Source organism: Cryptomeria japonica, chromosome 4, assembly GCF_030272615.1.
Source record: "Cryptomeria japonica chromosome 4, Sugi_1.0, whole genome shotgun sequence".
NCBI classification, from domain to species: domain Eukaryota; kingdom Viridiplantae; phylum Streptophyta; class Pinopsida; order Cupressales; family Cupressaceae; genus Cryptomeria; species Cryptomeria japonica.
In genome coordinates this window covers 690,202,300-690,223,341 of record NC_081408.1, presented here as the reverse complement: position 1 = coordinate 690,223,341, position 21,042 = coordinate 690,202,300, and the positions used below count along the sequence as shown (strand labels likewise).

The 21,042-nt window shown below is 32.5% G+C and overlaps 1 protein-coding gene across 1 annotated transcript; it reads left to right on the top strand.

The window, feature by feature from the left end:
• The first annotated feature begins 1,083 nt into the window (after nt 1-1,083).
• LOC131028666 (UPF0496 protein At4g34320-like) lies at nt 1,084-19,409 on the top strand. The gene is made up of 2 exons (XM_059219420.1): nt 1,084-1,138; nt 18,418-19,409. The coding sequence occupies exons 1-2, from the start codon at nt 1,084-1,086 to the stop codon at nt 19,407-19,409; spliced, it is 1,047 nt and encodes a 348-aa protein (XP_059075403.1).
• The last annotated feature ends 1,633 nt before the right edge of the window (nt 19,410-21,042 follow it).

The window sequence follows — 21,042 nt, the reverse complement described above, 5'->3', positions numbered from 1 at the left end:
AGGATTCAACCATTGAAGAGGAGATCACATACTACATGCTACAACATACAACATACAACATCTAAACCTTTGCACATAAGGATACAAACATCCTTAGAACAAGGTATTAGTACTTGTTTTACAGTCATTTACATTTACAGCTCTTGCTCATTTCTTGGTTAATTCCAAAACCGGGGTTTGACCTAAAGGCAAACCCCTAATCCCTAACCCCCCAATCGTCTTCGCTTTTCTGTGTGTAGGTTGCAGGTACGCGGCTGAAATTGAAGATCTGGAATCCTTGTGCAGAGACGAACAGATCCCCCTTCGTTTCGCGGATTTTTCGGAGGACCGTGGCGCCGGGCGCCATCGTCCCGACAACTTTTGCTCAAATTTGCAAGACAACACCGTATCGACATTTTACTGCTAATTCCAGGTCCACAGCTTCATCCTATAACCCGAACTCAGTTTATAAGCGAATCTTTATGACTTTCTATACATCCTTAGCTTAATTTCCTTAATCAACATTCTTTACAAAAGAGGGTAGCCTTGCTTTCCTAACCCTTGAAATTCATTTAGCATCCAATCTTACATCGTGTGGGATTGAATCTTATGAGTTTCAACCCCTCTTTTGAATGTAAAGTCTTCCCCCTAAGTGAAAACCCATCGAATCCTAGCGAACCTCCCTTCTCTCTCCTTGGAGTTAGAAGAGGGGAGACCAACTAGGGTTCGATCGTGATTTTCCGCTTTACAGAAGCATTGTTGAACGCCCTAACTGATTCAGAAATGATTAATATAATGGGTCTTCAGACTGCACATGAGATCTGGGAGAAGCCTGAGATCTTGAATGAAGGAGATAAACAAGTCAAAGTTGTGAAGTTGAAGAGTTTGAAAGGGAAGTATGAGATGCTGAAGATGGGAGAAGATGAGAACATAAACTTTTTTATGGCTAAAGTGAATGAGCTTGTCCTAGATATTAGATGTGTCGGTGGCGCCCTTGAAGAAGTTGAAATTATTTCTAAGGTGCTGAGATCATTGTCTACTACTTACAAACATAAGGTAGCTACTATCGATGAGATCTAGAGTGTAACTACTGTAACAAGAGATATGATAGTTGTAAAGATTGTCGCATTTGAGTTGAACGAATTCGGTGAATCACATGGTAAGTTTGAGATAGCATTTAGAGCATCTGTGTCCAAAAAGAAAAAGTATGATCCTGATGAATGCAATTTATATCCATATATCAAAGAGAAAGAAGAGAGATGGAAGAGAAAGAAAGAGAACTAGATGAGCTTGAAGCATTGATTGCCTAGAGATTGCCTAAGGAAGCTGGTATGTATGATGGTAAATTGCCTCTGAAATGTTTCTCTTGTAATAAGATAGGACATTTTTCTTCTAGGTGCCTAGAGAGAATGTCTAAATATGATATGTTGGTAATTGACACTCAATTGGTTGGTTTCAATATGTTGTCATTGATGGCAACATGGCAACTTGTTCCAACTTCATATTTTGGGTTAGTTGTGTACCGACGGGCACATCACAAACACTTCACCGATACCGATAGGTTGGATAGATTTCTTTGATTACCGGCAATGTAGGCTGACATGGTTTAGAATCAGGTTATTGGTATTGGAGGTCGACATCTTTTGGATCCAGCATCAACAATTGTATTTGATATTCATGTATTTATGTTAACTAGCTGACATGTGTATTCATATTGTAATTATCTTTGTAAGATGACATAAGGCATGATAAATTGTAAAGGGTATCTAGGTTAGTTGATTAGATCATTTTGATATATCATAGGAAAGTGTGTAAGGTTCTGAAATGTAAAGGAGATGCGAAACATATGAGAGAGATCATGTATATGAGGGTATTTTTGTAAAGGGTTATTCCGATATAGGGTTAAGGGTTTTAAACCGAAACAAGCAGAGCTTAACCACAATTGTATTCAAGGATAGAAGATGTTATGTTTGCAATTCAATCATTTCTCTAGGTTGTAGTTTGGATTTGTATGTAGTCAGTGAGGCTCCTTTTGTGATTGAGCAGTGTGCTCTAGGCTGTAAGCCTTCCTGCAAGTGCAGGCCCCTATATTTTGTAATATCTCTTCATATGGCCAGTGGAATGATATTATGGGTCACAAATCCCACCGTGCTTTTTCCTCTTTGAGGTTTTCCATGTACAATTCTGTGTGTTATAGTACTCATTCATGTGATTGGCTTATTTGTTGCTTTACTTCTTTCAATTCTATATGTACCAGTATACCAGTTGGTGTATGCATGTTTTAATAAGGTTAAAATTGATCAATCCGATACAACACTGATTCACCCCCCTCTTAGTGCTCTTGGATTTCAACAATTAGTATTAGAGCCTTGTACCCCGGAGGAAGTTTAACATCTTGAGGAAGATCCTAAATCTGGAATCCATGGATATGAATTTGGAAAAGCAGCTTGAGGTGGCACTTGAAGATTATGATGCTAAAAGGATGAAGAACTTGAAGTTACAAGATGAATTGAATTATAACTCTTAAATGATTTCCATTTAGTTGATCCACTTATGGTATCACAATCATGTTGAATAGGAATATTGTCTTCCTCAATCAACCAGAACAAACATCAAATTGCGGAGTTCTCAGTTGATCCTGTAGACAACTTGGAATTGCACCAATTCACAACTGCATGAGTATCTCTGAATTTCACTGCATCCTTGAATTTTAGTTGTTCTCTAGCAAGAGCTCTTTTTACATAGGCACTTGCTCCATTTTGTTCTCCTTTACCATGTCCCACTTCAAAAAAAATCTATATATGTTGGACATTGGTTTCCTTGTGAGCTCTGCTTAGCCAATAAAACATTCTTGCATTTTTTAATTTCCCTATGCAGTTATCTAATCATATCATATGTTGTGTCATCTAAATTTATCTTTCCTTAAGATTGTCAGAAGAGACCTAGAAGAAATGTTGAACAAACTCTGATGAGTGTAATCGATTATCACTAACATAGAAATGATACTGCCTCAAAAAATTTCTTTTATCTTCTGTACTATCATGGTCATGTCTATACATAATATGCACAAAAATTACACTTGCATTGAATTATAGTACTGTGATTGAGTTTCCTCTTGTGGTTTTAGTGTGTAGTTTTCTGCAAAATCCACAACTGATACTATTGTTCCACTAGAAACGTGTTCTTGCATATGCAAAACTGTCCATCAAGTCATCGAGCATGTTGGGAGTGTTTCACATATTTTGGAACAATATTACTCTTAAACTCGTTGATAAATGCATTCACACTATTCTATTCTATAATAAGATCTAAACGTTTCCCCATATTTCCATCTTTTATAGGGTATTCTATATTTTTAAATCTCCTAACATCAACCATTTTTTGTCCAAACTCAATTGAAACATGTTCATGCAAACATTCACCTATCAATGAATAGTTCCCACATAAATTACAAAGACCATAAATGCATGCACTTGAAAGAAATAGTTGCTCACTAGATGGTTTACAAAATAAACTTTCAATAAAATCTTTGATAGTTTTAGGTGGCACATAAACACCACAATCCTACACAAGATCATTAGCGTGCAATGTACAATGTATATATCGAAAAACATCATAATATTAACAAAATTGAACATGAGTTTTACAACAACAAGATATTCTTTGTTTATTGATTTTAACATACCAGGGTTTGCATTTTTCAAATGATCATTGACTAATATGTAAATTCATTAACACAGATTCATCTAATTTTATTTTTTTTAAAATTTAGTTTGAGTCACGTCAAGAAGATGTTTTGGATGAGGATCATGGATTTTTTATCCCACCCTTAACTTTAAAACACCTCTAGCATTAGATGAAACTCTTGTGTTATCATGCCAAAAATTTTCAATTAATGATTTAGTTTCATCATTTAATTTCATGTCCGACCTTCAAAGTTTACCACTAAAACTCCAACAATGGTTTAGTGGATCACTTTCAATTGTGTCTCTTCTTTTGGCTGCTCTTGACAAGATTCTACGATGTATGTTTAAATAACCACTTATATCACTTAACATTCTTTTACTGACAATTGTTTTGTTAACTATAGTAGTTGTTATAACTCATCGAGCCACATTCTTATCTTTAGATTGACCCATTTTCTGATAGAATTGATGGCATTGGGAACAATAGATACAACTTGCTTATATGATTCATCTTATCTTTTGGTTTTGTATAAATTCCTAATTTTTTCATGACTTTGCACACTTTTAATAGTTTTATTAATTGTAGCATTAATTGACATTGAAATCCTAGATTTTTATTATAGAAAAAATGTTAATATCTTCTTTTGGCATGTGTTCTAATTTGTCTCCAAGAAACTATCCCATTAAGACTATCTAACACATTGCTATCAATAGTATTAAATTTATTTTCATTCAAATAGGGTGGTGTATTATTTTCAATTTTTAATTATTTTCATTTAGATTTATTAAATTCATATCCAGCTTCCTTTAAATCATCAATTTGATTTGCATCATACTCTTGGGGATTTAAAAACATACCAGGATTTGCATCCACATGAAGATTTTCATCACCAGTCAAAGTTTCATCTAAAGATGCACTCATATTTGGTTCTACATTTCTTGCGTCCATCATGGTCTCTTCAATGGTTTCATCTACAACAAGCACTCAACTCAATGCTTCAATGTTCTTCAATTGTCATAGTTGTGATCTTCTATCTCTTTGACATTTTGCCTCCTCTCTTTATGCCTAGATTTCCTCTAATGTCATTGTCTTTCTTTGTTTCTTTTGACGTTGCTTTGAACCCATCTTTACAAAGTCCTCTTTAATTAAAAAATTGATTTCTTTTCAATAAAAGATTAAATTTGCTGACTTCTCATGAATTTTGAGTAAACAGTGGTTAAAAAATGAGCCAAATTGTGTAAATTTTATGTTTCAGTATAGATCCCAATGAGAATGTTAGTAATTATTGGGCCCCTTATTAAAAATATCGGTAAAAAAATAAAACGAGCCCCCATTTTGTGAAATTTCACCACACAATCTACCTTTTGCCTTGGGTTTAGGTGCAGGATAGGCATGGAATGCCCAGACCTCAGACTTGGACCTGCAATTTCAAACTTGGATCAATGAAAGCACAAATACAAACTTTTGCAATATTTTACATGCCTGCTATTAGACAATTTTTTCACGAAATTAAAACCCATTTCACATTATACTGTGTAATTCTGAATATGTAATTTGAAAAAAAAATTATTCTTTTCTCTATTTTTCATTTAATTTATACTGAATATGGTCCATAAACTTGAAATATCAACTAATTTTGTTTATTTAATAACTTTTTTGTTTTAACGTTTTAAAAAAAAAATTATATGACATAAATCTACACAAAATTATTTTCTATTTGAAAAAAAAAAAATTCAAAAAATGATAAGTTTACGTCAAATTATGTGGGCTGTACACATCAAGTTTTTAAAACAATAATTAGGGCCAATAAAAAATTAATAAAAAATAAAATATTAAAAAAAATACAAAAAAATAGGCTCATCAATATTGAGTGTGCTACAAATCATTTCCCAAGATGGTTTGAAAAAAAGAAAATTATTTGTGTCAAAAAGTGTGGGTCGTACACATGCATGGTATGGTCCTGAAACAAAGCATTTTTTAATAATGGGTTTTAGAAATCCATTTTGAAATTCAATTTATATTATGTGGTTATTAAAATAAATTACATATTTGGAAACTAGACTCAGAGGGCTATATTTTGTATTACCGACTTTTTCCAAGATTCAATCTCTAAGTGCTTCAAATTTTCAACTCAAATGTGGCAAAATCTGAAAATCAGGGAAAACACTTCCACTTTCTGACCAAAAAGTGGACTCAGCTTCTTGCATTGACCCCAATCCTTGAGGTAGAAAATTTCCTTACTTACAACTGTAGATCAATTGGATAAGATAGAGTAATGAAATTCAAGAACTAGGGCTAATGATGTAAAATTGAGAGTAATTAGTATAAATTATAAGGCACAAATTAGATATGTAGACACTAAGTATAAATCTAGAAACAAGGAACATAAAGGAAGTTGTGTTTGCAATTTGAGCTTGGAAGTGTTGGACCATGTTAATAAGCATCCTAATACTAAAGTGTTTAATGTGGATACTCAGAATATCAAAATGTTACTCTATGCGATGATTGCATTTTTATAGTTTTTAAGGTGGATTTCATAATTTAAGGTGGATGTGAAGAGTTTTCCAAACAATTTTACTTTAATTTCAAGTAGATTTAACAAATAACACATGAATGGTCAAAAACTTTCAGTTTTAGGGATATATGGTAGTTTTCAAGTTTAAAACATGTGGTATTACACACTTTGGGGTGGTTCTAGTAATAAATCTTGTAGTTTGCACATACATAGAGCTTCTATCAATAAAATCTATTTTTATAACTTTTAAGCTGGTTTTGATTACTTTACATTGTGAATTTTGTTAAATAGTTATGGTTTCTTTGCAAACCATGCATGGTATTTCATAGTTTTGGCATATACAAAGTGTGTATCATGGTCTAAGTTTATCAACCTTTTATTTGTTACTACATCAAATATATTGAGAATATCTACACCAAACTTGATATAAAAAACAAATCCTATTGTGTATATTACTTACCTATGTTGAAACAATATTTTTATTATTAAAAAATCCTATATAAAAATATATATACTTACAATTGTACAAAATTTTATACAAGCAAAATTCAAGAGACCTTGCTAACACACAAAAATTCTTATGATGGAGAGTTATGATGAAGGTTATTGGAATGTGAAGGGCTAGGATGCATTTATTAGAATTGGTAACTAGAACTATGAGGGATCATGCAAGGGACACCTATACTTAGGTGTCTTTTTTTCTTAGAAGTCGGTATAAAGAATATTGCAAGCATGAGGTATGCGGGGAACAAATGTATTGAGGTCCTGATTATTCTTGAAATTAGGTGGGGAGAATTTAATCACAATTGAATAATAATATTATTCAACTATTTTAGCCATGTGTGAGGTGGAAAATAGACTTATATATTAATAAAATCAATAATTTATGTGAGATAAAAATTTAATTAATTAAGTAATAAGATTATTTAATTTGTTGGGGAATACAAGAAATATTTTATTTTAAAATGTGATATGTAATGATTTTTTTTCGAATAATTATGTAAGAAACTCTACTATATAATTTGATATATATGATAAATAATTATATTATATTATATGAAAAAAAAATGTATTACATAACACACATAATTGAAAATTATAAGTTATAAATATAGAATTAAAATTCAACATAATATAATATTAATTTATTCTCATCTCACTAAAGGCCAATGTAGGGTAAATTTAAATCCCAAAGAGAAAATTAGGGTCAAGGGTCAGATGGACCCATTTTGGGGCCACAAAAAGAGGGAGGACAAGGGTGCCACGCCCCTATCCTAAGGAGGACAAGGGTGCCACACCCTGGTCCTATCCATATTTGGGGCCTGAAACATGGTCTAAACAAGTTGTAAAGTGTGGAAATGAAGCCCAGTTCAATGATGGAGGCATAGATGGATCTCGATCAAGCATGGGAGATGATATCACCAGGTAAGGGGCCTAAAATGCAGTCAAAATTGCAAGGGGTGCAATTTTATGATGCTACATTTAGCCCCCACTTTAGCGGGAGTACGACTTATGCCAATACTGTCAGTAAAGTAGAAGAAAGAGTGAGATAAAGATGAGAGATGCAGAGCAATACCACAAAGAATATAAGACATCACTAATCTCAAGGAAGCAAACCCCCAATCTTAGGATCTCAACTCACTCAAACATATGCAAGTGCACATTAAATGGCATGCAACAAAAGCTAATATATTAGGACCTCAATTCAACTAGCCAAAGAGACCTCGCTATGAAAAATGTCTCAATCAACTAATATCATTCTTGAAACATAAAATGCCATCTCATGAACACATACAATCACATAAAAGAGAAAAGATGACATCATCAATGAACCATCAATAGTAAAACTAGGTGATCCAAAAGAACCATGGACATCTTTCCCTTAGAACTTGGTGATCCATGGAGAAAAAAGGACATGGAAAACTAGCCCTTAGATTCTATCTATGTGATCCATGTAAAGGAGGAGAGTGAGAACATAGTTAGTTCCACTCAACCTCATGCACATGTGTGCAAGTGAGGTTTGAATCACCTCATAGGAGTCTAAGTCCAAGTATGATACAACCTGTTTAAGATGTATAGTACAAATCTCAAGAAAGGCATGACATATCGCTCTAAGAGACTATGCTCTGGTTCAACGAATAATCACCCTGCATAAGAGAAAAGTGGTGACATCTTGATCTAAGAGGCTGCCCTCTGGTTCTGAGAATGAGCCACTATATAAGAGAAAAGTGGCAACATCTCACTCCAAGAGGCTGCCCTCTAGTTATCTTAAGGAAATTAGAACAAGGATACCTACCTTCAACACAAAGAAGATATCCATTATGGAACGATGTCATAGATCTACGAAAGAGAGGGAATACTCTTCAAGCAAGGATAAGATAGTTGAAAAGAGATATCTTGTTGTAAGTGTAAAGGAGATCCTTGGAGGAGAAGAGATCTTTGTTCAAAAGACATCTACACCCTAAGAGGAGTTGTCTTAGACAAATATAACATCTCCTAGAATAAAGAAAAGAAGAGAGAAAGAATTCAATCCTTCCTCCTATTGCTAAGTGAAAGGGATTCTTGATGAAGGATGACTCACTTTTATCCCAATGAGGATGGGTGAATTTATTAGAGATGTACATTACCAAGTGTGAAATAGATTTTAGTCAAGGACTTACACCCCTTGTATAAGAGAGAACCCTTGGGAAAATAACAACAACTTCACATAAGGAATGGCATCAAGTAATAAAACTCACACCATTTGCAATAATAGGAAAGAGTGGATCCTTTAGAGAGAGGGAGAGAGATAATTGCCCCCCGGTGTAGGACAATGAGAATAATTACACAACTTCTATAGAGAGATCACTCATAAGAGATGTACCATTTTAAGAAAGGAATATATCCTATCCAAGGAACAGACATGCGCTCGCATGAAGGAAACACCATGCAAGAAAGGAAATAAAATTTATGAATAATGTAATCCATAAAAAAAATAGTGAAACCTTAGAAAGAGGAAAGGGAATATTCTTTCCCCCAAGGATAGAGGCAAGAATAAATAGACTATTATGTTTCTCACTAAGTATGATCGCACCTGAAATTGTACCACCATGAATGACAAGGAGCCCCCAATAGGTAGGCTAACTATGCCACATAGTGAGGAGAAACATAATAGGAACTTGAATGTTATTTTAAATGATCATGTTGAATATGCCATTCATTCTCAGATGTTATTTTTAACTTGCCTGAATCAATATAATGTTGTATTTGTGTTTTCAATGCTTGATACTCATTAGTAGAATGGCCATGGGTTTGATGATATTTACAAAAAGAAGAAGTTTGAGAATGTTGTTTATGTTTTCTTCTTCGTTTAGGACAAAGAGAAGATATTAAGTTGGAATTTAGAAGATTGGTCAACAAATTTTTTTGTTGTAACTCAGAATTAGAATGAGAAGGTGTGGATTTACAAGACAATAGTGAAGAAGATGTTGAAAAAGGAAAGTGTGATTGCTCATGACATTCAAGACTTTGTTGCACACAATTTAGAACTCGTTCATTGTATTTGTTCCTATCAAGACATGTGTTAGAAGGAGAAATGGAAATTGGTTTAGAAGTTTGGATGAAAGAAACAAAAGGCTTCGTGGAGGCTTCAATCTTAGATTGAGGGGTCTTGTATTTATTGGAGGAGGGTGTAAAGTATCTTGTACTCTAATTCCTTTTTTTACAAGAATTATTGATAGGAGATGGTGTTGTTGAAGGAATAATAGTACTAAATGTTAGAATGCACTGATACCAGGAGTAAACTAAGAGAGGGGGGAGATTAGCTTACTAACAGTTACAATAATCAATTCAATTATAAACCTTAAACCAAAGCACAACAAAATGAAGAATATAAAATGAAAGAACAACACACATAACACTAATATTTTGACGTGGAAAACCCGAAAAGGGAAAAACCACCGTGGAAAAATCTACCCACAATCAGATGAATACTTTGCAGTAGTATTGTGAATGATTACAATGGGGTCTACACTTGCAGAAAGGCCAACAGCCTAAAGCGCACTACTCATCTCAAAGGGGAGTCTCAGTAACTTACATAATCATCAAAGTACAATCCGAAAAGAAGTGAACTATGAAAGTAGCATGTACAAATGCCTGATACGGTTCTGGTTAAGCACTGGTGTCTTATTTGCAATACAAAACCTTCTTCAAACCTTCACTGGAATGATATGACTCTATTCGCAGATAATCCTTCTCTGATAATAAAAACTTAACCATCCATTACCATGACCATAACCATACAAATTACACGAATAAGTCACCTATAAATATAGATCATCAACCTTATTGACAAGGTCGGCTAAACCCTAAACCTAGAAAAACATAATTACAAAAATTACATCACATGATATCACCAAACCAATATTATGATTTACATTACATAGGATGGACCTAAATCAAGTAACCAAACAATTATATCTGCTGGCAATTTTGCTAAGACCAAAATCCAACACACTTCACCAATCGATAGAAACCCTCAGTGAAATAATAGAAAGTTTAACTGGATTCAAATAGGACCACCATAACAGAATGCCATCCAATGCAAAGTCACCAAATACTCAGGATATGATCAGGAAACACCTTCAGCATGATAGAAATCGATTCAATCAGTCTGACCGAAAATCCACTAACCAAGTCACCAAATAATGCATACCGGTAAAGCTAATCGGGAACGCTAGGCAAGTCGATAAAGATAAAATCTAGCTTGGTAGTGGTAGATACCAAAAGTGATAACCAAATCATGAACCACCAGAATATAGAAAGCATATAACCATTAGAATAAAAATCCAAAACCGATTCCAGAGATCTAATCATACCATATAAGAATCATAGCCAAAACCAAGATAATCACCAAGACTAACCGGGATAGATTCAACTGGAATAGATCCAATTGGGATAGTCTCGAACTGGGATACAGTGTTGAAATCAATGAAAACACTTAACCAAATCCAACATATTGCCAACAATCTCCCCCTTTGGCATTGATGGCAACACTTAATGTGAAAAACATCCAAGTGCCAAGGAATGCCAACAATCTCTAAAAGATGAACTGAAATATATCTCTCCCTTTGATTAACAATTTTTTACATGAATACCTCTCTCCCCCTTTGAAATCAATGACAAAGGATGGATACCAAACCAAGAATACCAAACTAAATAGATGACTACTCCCCCTAAGTAGTAGCACCATATTCATCAACCTGGATCAGAAAAAGTATGTCAGATAAGCTCATCGGATTGATCCATCCCTGCATCTCTAAGTCTCTTCTAGAGGGTTGGTAACCCCCAACTGATCTTTGAGATATTCAAAAGTGTCTTTAGGCAATGGTTTAGTTAGAATATCTATAATATGTTCCTTAGTAGGCACGTATACCATTCTGACTTCCTTTGCTTCAACCTTTTCTTTCAAGAAATTATACCTTATTGAAATGTGTTTTGATTTGGAATGAAATGCCAGATTCTTTGATATATCAATAGAAGTAGTATTATCATAGTGAATAAGAATAGGCTCATCATAACTTTCCCTTATGTAGACACTAAGTATAAATCTAGAAACAAGGAACATAAAGGAAGTTGTGTCTGCAATTTGAGCTTGGAAGTGTTGGACCATGTTAATAAGCATCCTAATACTAAAGTGTTTAATGTGGATACTCAGACTATCAAAATGTTACTCTATGCGATGATTGCATTTTTATAGTTTTTAAGGTGGATTTCATAATTTAAGGTGGATGTGAAGAGTTTTCCAAACAATTTTACTTTAATTTGAAGTAGATTTAACAAATAACACATGAATGGTCAAAAACTTTCAGTTTTAGGGATATATGGTAGTTTTCAAGTTTAAAACATGTGGTATTACACACTTTGGGGTGGTTCTAGTAATAAATCTTGTAGTTTGCACATACATAGAGCTTCTATCAATAAAATCTATTTTTATAAGTTTTAAGGTGGTTTTGATTACTTTATATTGTGAATTTTGTTAAATAGTTATGGTTTCTTTGCAAACCATGCATGGTATTTCATAGTTTTGGTATATACAAAGTGTGTATCATGGTCTAAGTTTATCAACCTTTTATTTGTTACTACATCAAATATATTGAGAATATCTACACCGAACTTGATATAAAAAACAAATCCTATTGTGTATATTACTTACCTATGTTGAAACAATATTTATATTATTAAAAAATCCTATATAAAAATATATTTACTTACAATTGTACAAAATTTTATACAAGCGAAATTCAAGAGACCTTGCTAACACACAAAAATTCTTATGATGGAGGGTTATGATGAAGGTTATTGGAATGTGAAGGGCTAGGATGCATTTATTAGAATTGGTAACTAGAACTATGAGGGATCATGCAAGGGACACCTATACTTAGGTGTCTTTTTTTCTTAGAAGTTGGTATAAAGAATAATGCAAGCATGAGGGATGCGGGGAACAAATGTACTGAGGTCCTGATTATTCTTGAAATTTGGTGGGGAGAATTTAATCACAATTGAATAATAATATTATTCAACTATTTTAGCCATGTGTAGGTGGAAAACAGATGTATATATTAATAAAATAAATAATTTATGTGAGATGAAAATTCAATTAATTAAATAATAAGATTATTTAATTTGTTAGGGAATACAAGAAATATTTTATTTTAAAATGTGATATGTAATGATTTTTTTTCGAATAATTATGTAAGAAACTCTACTATATAATTTGATATATATGATAAATAATTATATTATATTATACGAAAAAAAAATGTATTACATAACACACATAATTGAAAATTATAAGTTATAAATATAGAATTAAAATTCAACATAATATAATATTAATTTATTCTAATTATACTATATAATTACAACTGCTATACCAATAATTCTACCTCGTCCAACACTTATCCTCTTTATAGTTTTACATGGAAGAGTTGCACAGAGCCGTAAAACATGCTAGTCCTTACGTATATGTAGTAAGTTCCACAAAATATCAATAAAGAAATTAAAATTTCAATTCATTTCTCGATTTGATTATTGTAAGAATGTGACGGGAAGCCTGCATTGGCCCCATTTGGCTTGACAAGACAGATCAGTGCTGGCCACACATAATGGATTACCCAATGGGGGGAAAAGTCATCCGGCATCCAACACATCCCGCTCATACGTCAATTCTTTTTCTGAACCTTGTCTTATTATATCTTTTCAAACCATTTTCTCATTCACATGGTAATATTTGTGAAGAGTAGACTACATGTCTAGCATTATATTTTTATTATTTTATATTAAAAATATAGTGATTTTGTTGACTTTTGTTTTTGGGAGTCTAGAGTTATTTATCATTGGAATGTAGTTGAATTTATTGGTGTAGTTGATGCATTAATCAATAAGATCAATAATATATAAATTTTAGCTACTTTCTTTTTTCTTGAAGTTGCCTCTTTAATCACTACATGTAAGGTCAAGTTACAAGGTCAAGGTATATAATTGATCTTAAAAAAAATGGATGCGCTTTACAATTAGGTTCTTAAAATTGTGATTTGGTTTTATCACAATTAAGTTTCTAATGTCAAGAAAGTGCCATAAGAAATTGAAGCTCTCTAGTATTGAAGCTCTTTAATGTCAAGATGATAAAAAATACTATAACATTTGGGATCAAATTTTCATAATATTTTATGAAACATTTTTTGCTTCCAAATTTCACTATAATCTACATATCACATGGCTTCATTTGCAAAAAGGATGTCAAATGTTTGTTTACGATTACATCTACCAATTCAATCAAGTGTAAATATTATTCTAGCTATTAGATGCAGCTTCCACTCTAATTCTCAAGTTTTCAAGAGTGGATTAAAAGATCGCTTATTTATTGAGTTGATATACAATAGCTTTGCAATTCTAGATACTACATTAAATAAAGCACAACTAACCAAAAAAAACTTGCTGCCGAATCACAAGCATCTTGATTTTAATTTTTTGTAGGTCCTTCCAAAAAAATGAAATTATCAACCATAGCAACATGATTCGAAAGAGAATATTTAGGGTACTTGTGTTCCATCATCTAAAACTAGGAAATGTTGGAAAATTTGTAGTTATGCTATAAATAAAGGTCATGAAAATTATTAGTGTTTTAAATTGAAGAAGAGTTCAATTGCATATTATCATGATGTGGAAATGAAAAATGTTTGAATCAAGATTAATGAGGATGGTAAAGACATATGATGAGTTGAAATGTAAAATCAATATAGCCATCTTGATGCACCATCATTCTACTTTGGAGGAAAATGACAATTTGTTTTGAACTCATGCTCACCTAACACATTATTCCTTTATGTATTATATCATTGATATCAATTAACAAAAAGAGGTGATAAGTACTATTATCGGCAAATTACATTTGTCAATGAAATTAGATCCTTCTCCATATTCATGTGGATGGAAGAATATTGGTTCATTATTACATAACATGCACACATTCACTATATCTTTTCCTTTGGTTTCAAATCTATTGATAAGGTCACCCATGATGTGACCAATAGGGATTATTTTGGTTTGTTTCCTATTAAATCCTATCAATATCATTTGAAAAACTCAATTTCATGCATTTAATAACACACATACCATATAATAGGATGAAAATAAATTCTTAATCAAATTTACTTAAATTCTTAATCAAATTTACTTAAAAAATCACCATTACTCTCGCCACTTTCATGCAATAAATGATGTATTTTGGGATTATTTTATAAAAATTGTTATCACCTACTTGAATGATATCCTTTGATTTTCTCACACTTGGTTACTATCTTCAATATTATGAACATGCTCTTTGTACACTTCAACAAAAAAAATTATATACCAACCTTTCTAAGTGTTCCTTTTCTTATACATCCATATATATGTTATCTTTGATTTCCTATTCATGCACATGGTATTCAAGTGGATTCTATGAAAGTGGAACTTATTTTAAAGTGACCAGATCCTTGAACTCTCATATAATTATAGAGTTCTCTTGGTCTTACAAACGTTCAACATGAGTTCATCTTTTGTTACTCAACATTTCCTCATTGTTGGTAGATACATAAATGTTTTCTATCTTGTTTGCCCCTTTATAGTGTGAAAAAGGTACATTATTTAACTATAAATTAGTTAGACCTCTTTCAAACATGTTTATACATATGTAATTAAGTTTACTTAGGGAGCTAGGAATATTTGTAGAAGTCTTTAGTAGCTGTGTGATCTTATGGTATCTTATCACTTTATGTACAATATCATAAGCATAAGGCACATGTCATAACCTATTGATATCCTATGTCTCACCTTTTCCTATATAATCAAGGAGTTCACTTTTAATATCAATTTATCCTTATTATAATTTTTCATTTATTGGTAGGAATAAAATTTAGGCTAGATTAGATGCATAAACATTAGAATTAGTCAAAAATAAAAAAGACCACCACTAGGTAGACCATTGATTCATGTCTTTAGTGGGGGGTGTGGTTGTTCTTTTTTTTTAATTATTGGCTTTAGTTTAGTCTTTTGTCTAGTTTTCTAGTGTTTGGCTATGGTCCTCATCTAGCTTTTGTTCATTTTTGTCAATTGGTTCTCTGTTTGGTGCTCTCACTCCTTGTGAGACCCAAGTAGTTTCTTCGCTTTAGTTGTTATGTAATGGTTTGTGCCTCTCCTAGTTTTAACTAATCAAAACATTAAATATAATGGAAGAAAAATAAAATAAAGAAAATCTATTGTTTTGATATTCTCAAAAAAATAGCTAGTAACATTGTGTTAACAAACATTACTACTTTACTTTAGAGTTTATTATTCTTTTGCTTCTATATTTTTTGTTTATTGTTTTATCATTGATCAATTATTATTTTTATTGTTTTTTTAATTGTGAAAGGGTTCTAGGATCCCAATAAAATCTATTGACCACTCAATACAAAACATAATCAATTGATATGTGCAACTTCTCCTTCAAGCTCCTACATAGTTAAAAGAGTATATGAATCCCACACATTGGAAGGCCTCTCTCAAAAATCTTGGGCATTTTCCTTTTGTTGGAATAATGTAATGTTAGCTAAAGTAGGACATTTCACAACAAATAACCTTACACTACAATGTTCATTTTCACAATCTTGTTGGTTATGACTTCAAGACAAGTTACATTGGTCATCACTATTGTCAAATAATCTAATAGAAATATTTGAAAGTTGACCACAATTATCTAAAGAAGCCTTCTTCTCTGACATTTGGATAGTAACACCTCCAATCTTGGTATGGAACATTTATTTAAAAAAATAATAAAATAATGAAAACTTAATTTTAAACGTGAATAAAACATAATTCACTAATTAAACCATATTTCAGTCAACTATAAGATATGAAATGGGAGTCCCATTTCCCCAAAACATGGCTTAGAATTAGTCAACATGGTCCTATATTTCTAGATCTAGTTTCGTCTCATTTCCCAAAAAACCTATGTACTTTGGTAGGGTTTGCTAATATTTTTCCTGCATCTTGGTTTCGAGGGGCGAGTTTACAGAACACATTTATAGAAGATCTTTGAGGTAAGTCACTTGCCATGGATCTTTGATGTTTTTTTTTGGAATCTGTAAGCAGCTGGATCATTTTTGTTGTGTTTTATTTCATTCCAGAGTAGTTACGTTGTTATCTTTAAATAAATGGCGTTGATTCTGTTGTTGTTTCATACATGATATTATTGTACCTAATGTCTACGAAACCATCTGTCATGGAAGGCATCGATAATAGGGTATATCGATCCGTTGACTGACTTCTTTCTATTTTCACAATAGCTTTAATTTTAATTTTTGCTCAACATGTCGAAGTGAACATTTCGATTCTGTGAATTTTTTTTTGTTTTGGATGGATAAGCGATCTGGTGAGATAATAGTCCATGGTTAGCTAATACGTAAGATCTGGTTTCAAAAAGTATATAGTCAATTACTTTTTCTGATTCGTCCATGTTTAGCTTATACGAGAGTGGATCTTGAAGGAAACAAAATGAATTCTCTCTAGCTTTGGTAGATGTAACCCCACCCATAATATCTGCTACTCAAAACCCATTCATTATTAGGATTTTCACTTGTAGAGACTTCTTAAACTGCTCTGACAGATAAATTAAGACTAACGAAAACTCTACAGCCGATGGATTAAATTTGACACACAAATTACCTTGATTTTGAACGGTTTATGGTCCATGTTTGTTTATTTTGTCTAAACTCTGTCGAGAGATTGAGACAACGAATTCTACGTAAATATAGAGCGATTTGAAACTGTTTGGCCCATAAAAGTTTGAATCTGAATTAATTTGGAGCAGATAATTAGTGAACTTTCATGAGTATTTTACTCGTCTATTAATATCTGAAGGAAAATTTGTGAGTTTATGTCGTTATACAATTTCACTAGCTGCTCTATATTTTTAGGAATTATTTGTGGAGCAGGTGGCCCCATAAATATTTATCTTTGCTGCTTATTTTTAAACAAAACATTTTAATTTCTTGTTAATAGTATTAATACTAATTTGAACACTTAAAATTTGAAAAACCAAATAGAAATAAAATCTTTAAAAAAAGAGGGAGAGCAAATTGTGGAGCCACCTGACACTTTTGTTAATAAGAAGTGACTGCTTATTTGGAGCCCCCTCTTTCTTCCATGACTTATTTTTAATTCCTAAACAATAGCTGCTCCATCAAAGTAGGGAAAGATGCTAAATTATCCTTTTTTTTCATAATTTTAAAGTTGCATGGGAACACTTAACTCCTTAAATTTAAGCAGAAAATAGAGTTAAGCAGCTGCATGGGAACATAAAGTTAATATACAATTTATTTACATCAAATACGAACCAATCATATTTAAAAATCCAAAGCTTTAATTAAAATATTTTATAAAACCAATTATATAAATTTTGTTTGTATGAATGCACAGTGGAATAAATGATCAATCCTTTTCACAGACTGAAAATGTCATGCCTGCAATTGACCGTGGAATTCGCCTTTAACTATAAATCAGTAAATTTCTATTTCTTGAACAGATTTATTCAAATGGATGGCTATCATGATTGACGATATGAACGTGACAAATTGACCGTGGAATTCGTCTTTTAATAATTATGTTTCATTTGTATTGCTAGGGTTAGAGATAAAGATGGGGCTTGGAAAGCCTCCGCTATTTGGTGGAATTAGATGGTCAAGTCATCGACTACATTATCGAAAGAGGGAAATATACGTGGAAGGATGAAGAAACGAGGGAGGTGGTTGATGAGTATTTCATCAACAGTCGAGAAACTTCATCCTTCTTCGTTGGGCTGCAATTGTCCCTGGTAAAGGCGAAGATCTACCAGCGTAATATTGGCGTAGCGTTACAGGGCATAACGCCTGAAAAACCTCTTAGCGACGCTCAGTACAGGAAGGTTAAGAAAAAGTTCAAGGATTATAAGATGGCTGAGAATCCCTTTAAGGATTTTGAAAAGAATATTGAGCCCCTCTTCGAACGACATAAACAACTCTTGAAGAAATTAAAGAATAAAATGAAGGAATTTGAGGAGGAGGAATTGCAAATGGAGGAATTGCATGAACAGCTACTGAAGAATCAAACGGAGGAGGAACTGAAGCCCAAATCCAGGAGCAAATACTGGAGTGTTTGGAAGGTGATTTCTGTGGCAACAGCAGCGGCGGTGGTGGCTCTCTCGGTGGCGGCAGTCGTCTTTGTGCCGATTGCACCAGTCATACTGATGGCCCCAGAGATCTGCACAATAAGCTGTTCCATTGCCTTGACAGTCTGTGGCAAACGCTCGAAAGATAAAACTGTGGCAAATGAGGCAGAGAAGAAGAGGGAAGAAGCGGAAAAGAAGCGGGCAGAAGCAAAGAAGAAGATAACAGAAGCGAAGAAGATTATAGACACAGTGGACAGGAGTATGTTTGTAACAATGCAGACACTAGATGAAGCAAAGTGTTCAAAGAAAGGGCTGATCGTTGTCATCACTTCGATTAACGGTTACATCGACATCTGTTTGGAGGACAAGGAAAATGTGCTCTCTTGTGTGGACGAGATCAACAAGGAACAGAAGCGGTTTGTCAATATGCTCGACCGTCTTCAAAATGATGTGGGGAAGTACTGCGATGGCCTCCACGAGAGGAGGGAGGCTCTTACTCGCATGATAGCCAGCTACATTTGACGGTCAACCCATTTGCTTTGTTTACATTCCAAGCATATTATATAGAGTTCCATGGAATTGTAATTAAGGTTTGGAGTTGTGATATATCATGTTAAAATAAGGATAATCTTGAACACTACATTTATATATTTATTTGTTATGTGATCACTTTACTATTTTATCATGCATCACTTTTTAACTCCTCTATACTCTCTCTTCTTTTTTTTTTCATTTATGAGACACAAATAATTGAAAGGAGAGAATATATGTCTACTTTCTTATATTAAAATTTTGAACATTAGCTTTGTTTCACATAGAAAGCTATTCATTATATTTACAAAATCTTCATCATATTTGATCGTATCTGTATGCTTACAATTGAGTGAATGTCTTTTAACTTGTTGTAATTAAGTAAATCTTATTTTCCATATTAATTGAGTGATATCATCATATTAAATGTGCTTGAATGATCTCTAAAGGATAAAAAATTTCTTGGATTCAATTTTAGACCAAAAAAAACTCTCATATGCTTTAGGAAGATTCTATTTAAAGACCATATTTTAGTCAGCTATTGAGAGTTTTAATCCAATATATCCCTTAGTGATTTCCAATTGTTATATCTATTGTTGTTAGTCACAATATTATTTTTAATGCTTAAAATTTTTATAAGTTATTATTATTCTAGTTATCAAACTAATTTTGAAAGATTTATTATATTTATCGAATCTTGTAGAAGGGTTTAACATTAAAATTAATATTAATTTTTAAATATTGCTATATTATCTTTTGAACTACCATAATAATAAATAATGATTTTCTAATTGGTAGATGTTGCCAAATAATAGTTTTTAATAGTTATTGATTGTGTATAGATATTGGTCTACAAGTATCATCATTATTTACTAGGTAGTCATTCCTGAAAATGATCACAATATTTATTATTATTAGTACTTGAAGCGAGTATAAATTCAAATAAAAATTATAAAGAATAGAAGCCACCAATGAGTAGCTAAATAAATGAATAAATATTTGGCCATGTCTAAAGGGATCACAACATTTCCTATGTAGTGTTAAGATTGCATATAGAATTTACCAAATTTCAATTATTTGGCCAACCAATCATCTTAATTACCAAATATACTTATTGAGGTTAATGAAGTATTATTTTCCATTTCTTGCATCAATTAGGATTTGAGGGAGTAATAATTTGTGACATTGAAAAGATAAATATAATATATATATATATATAATCAATATAATGTAATAATATAATAATATAATACACTAATAAATATCATGAACATAATCAATATATTTAATTTTATATTTACTAGGTTGGAGTGAGTGCTCTGGTTAGAGGGAGGTGAAAAGTCACTCTCTATTGCAGGGCAATTGTGTCCTTGATTTGGCCTTCTAGTTAATCTTTCACCTATTGGCCAACCTTCAAACTATTTGTCATTCTTTTATGAGGCTATAGTAACCTTGAATGCGATAAATGATTGTTATTTTATTTCTATCTTTTGAATTGATATCCTTACCCTTGATTGAGGTGGTTGATCTAGGAGTTTAATGCTTGGAGGAAGTGGCACTTTAGGGAAACCACCCACGCTACAAAGTGCTTACAAAGAAAGAAATGAGAATTAAGAATCCATAA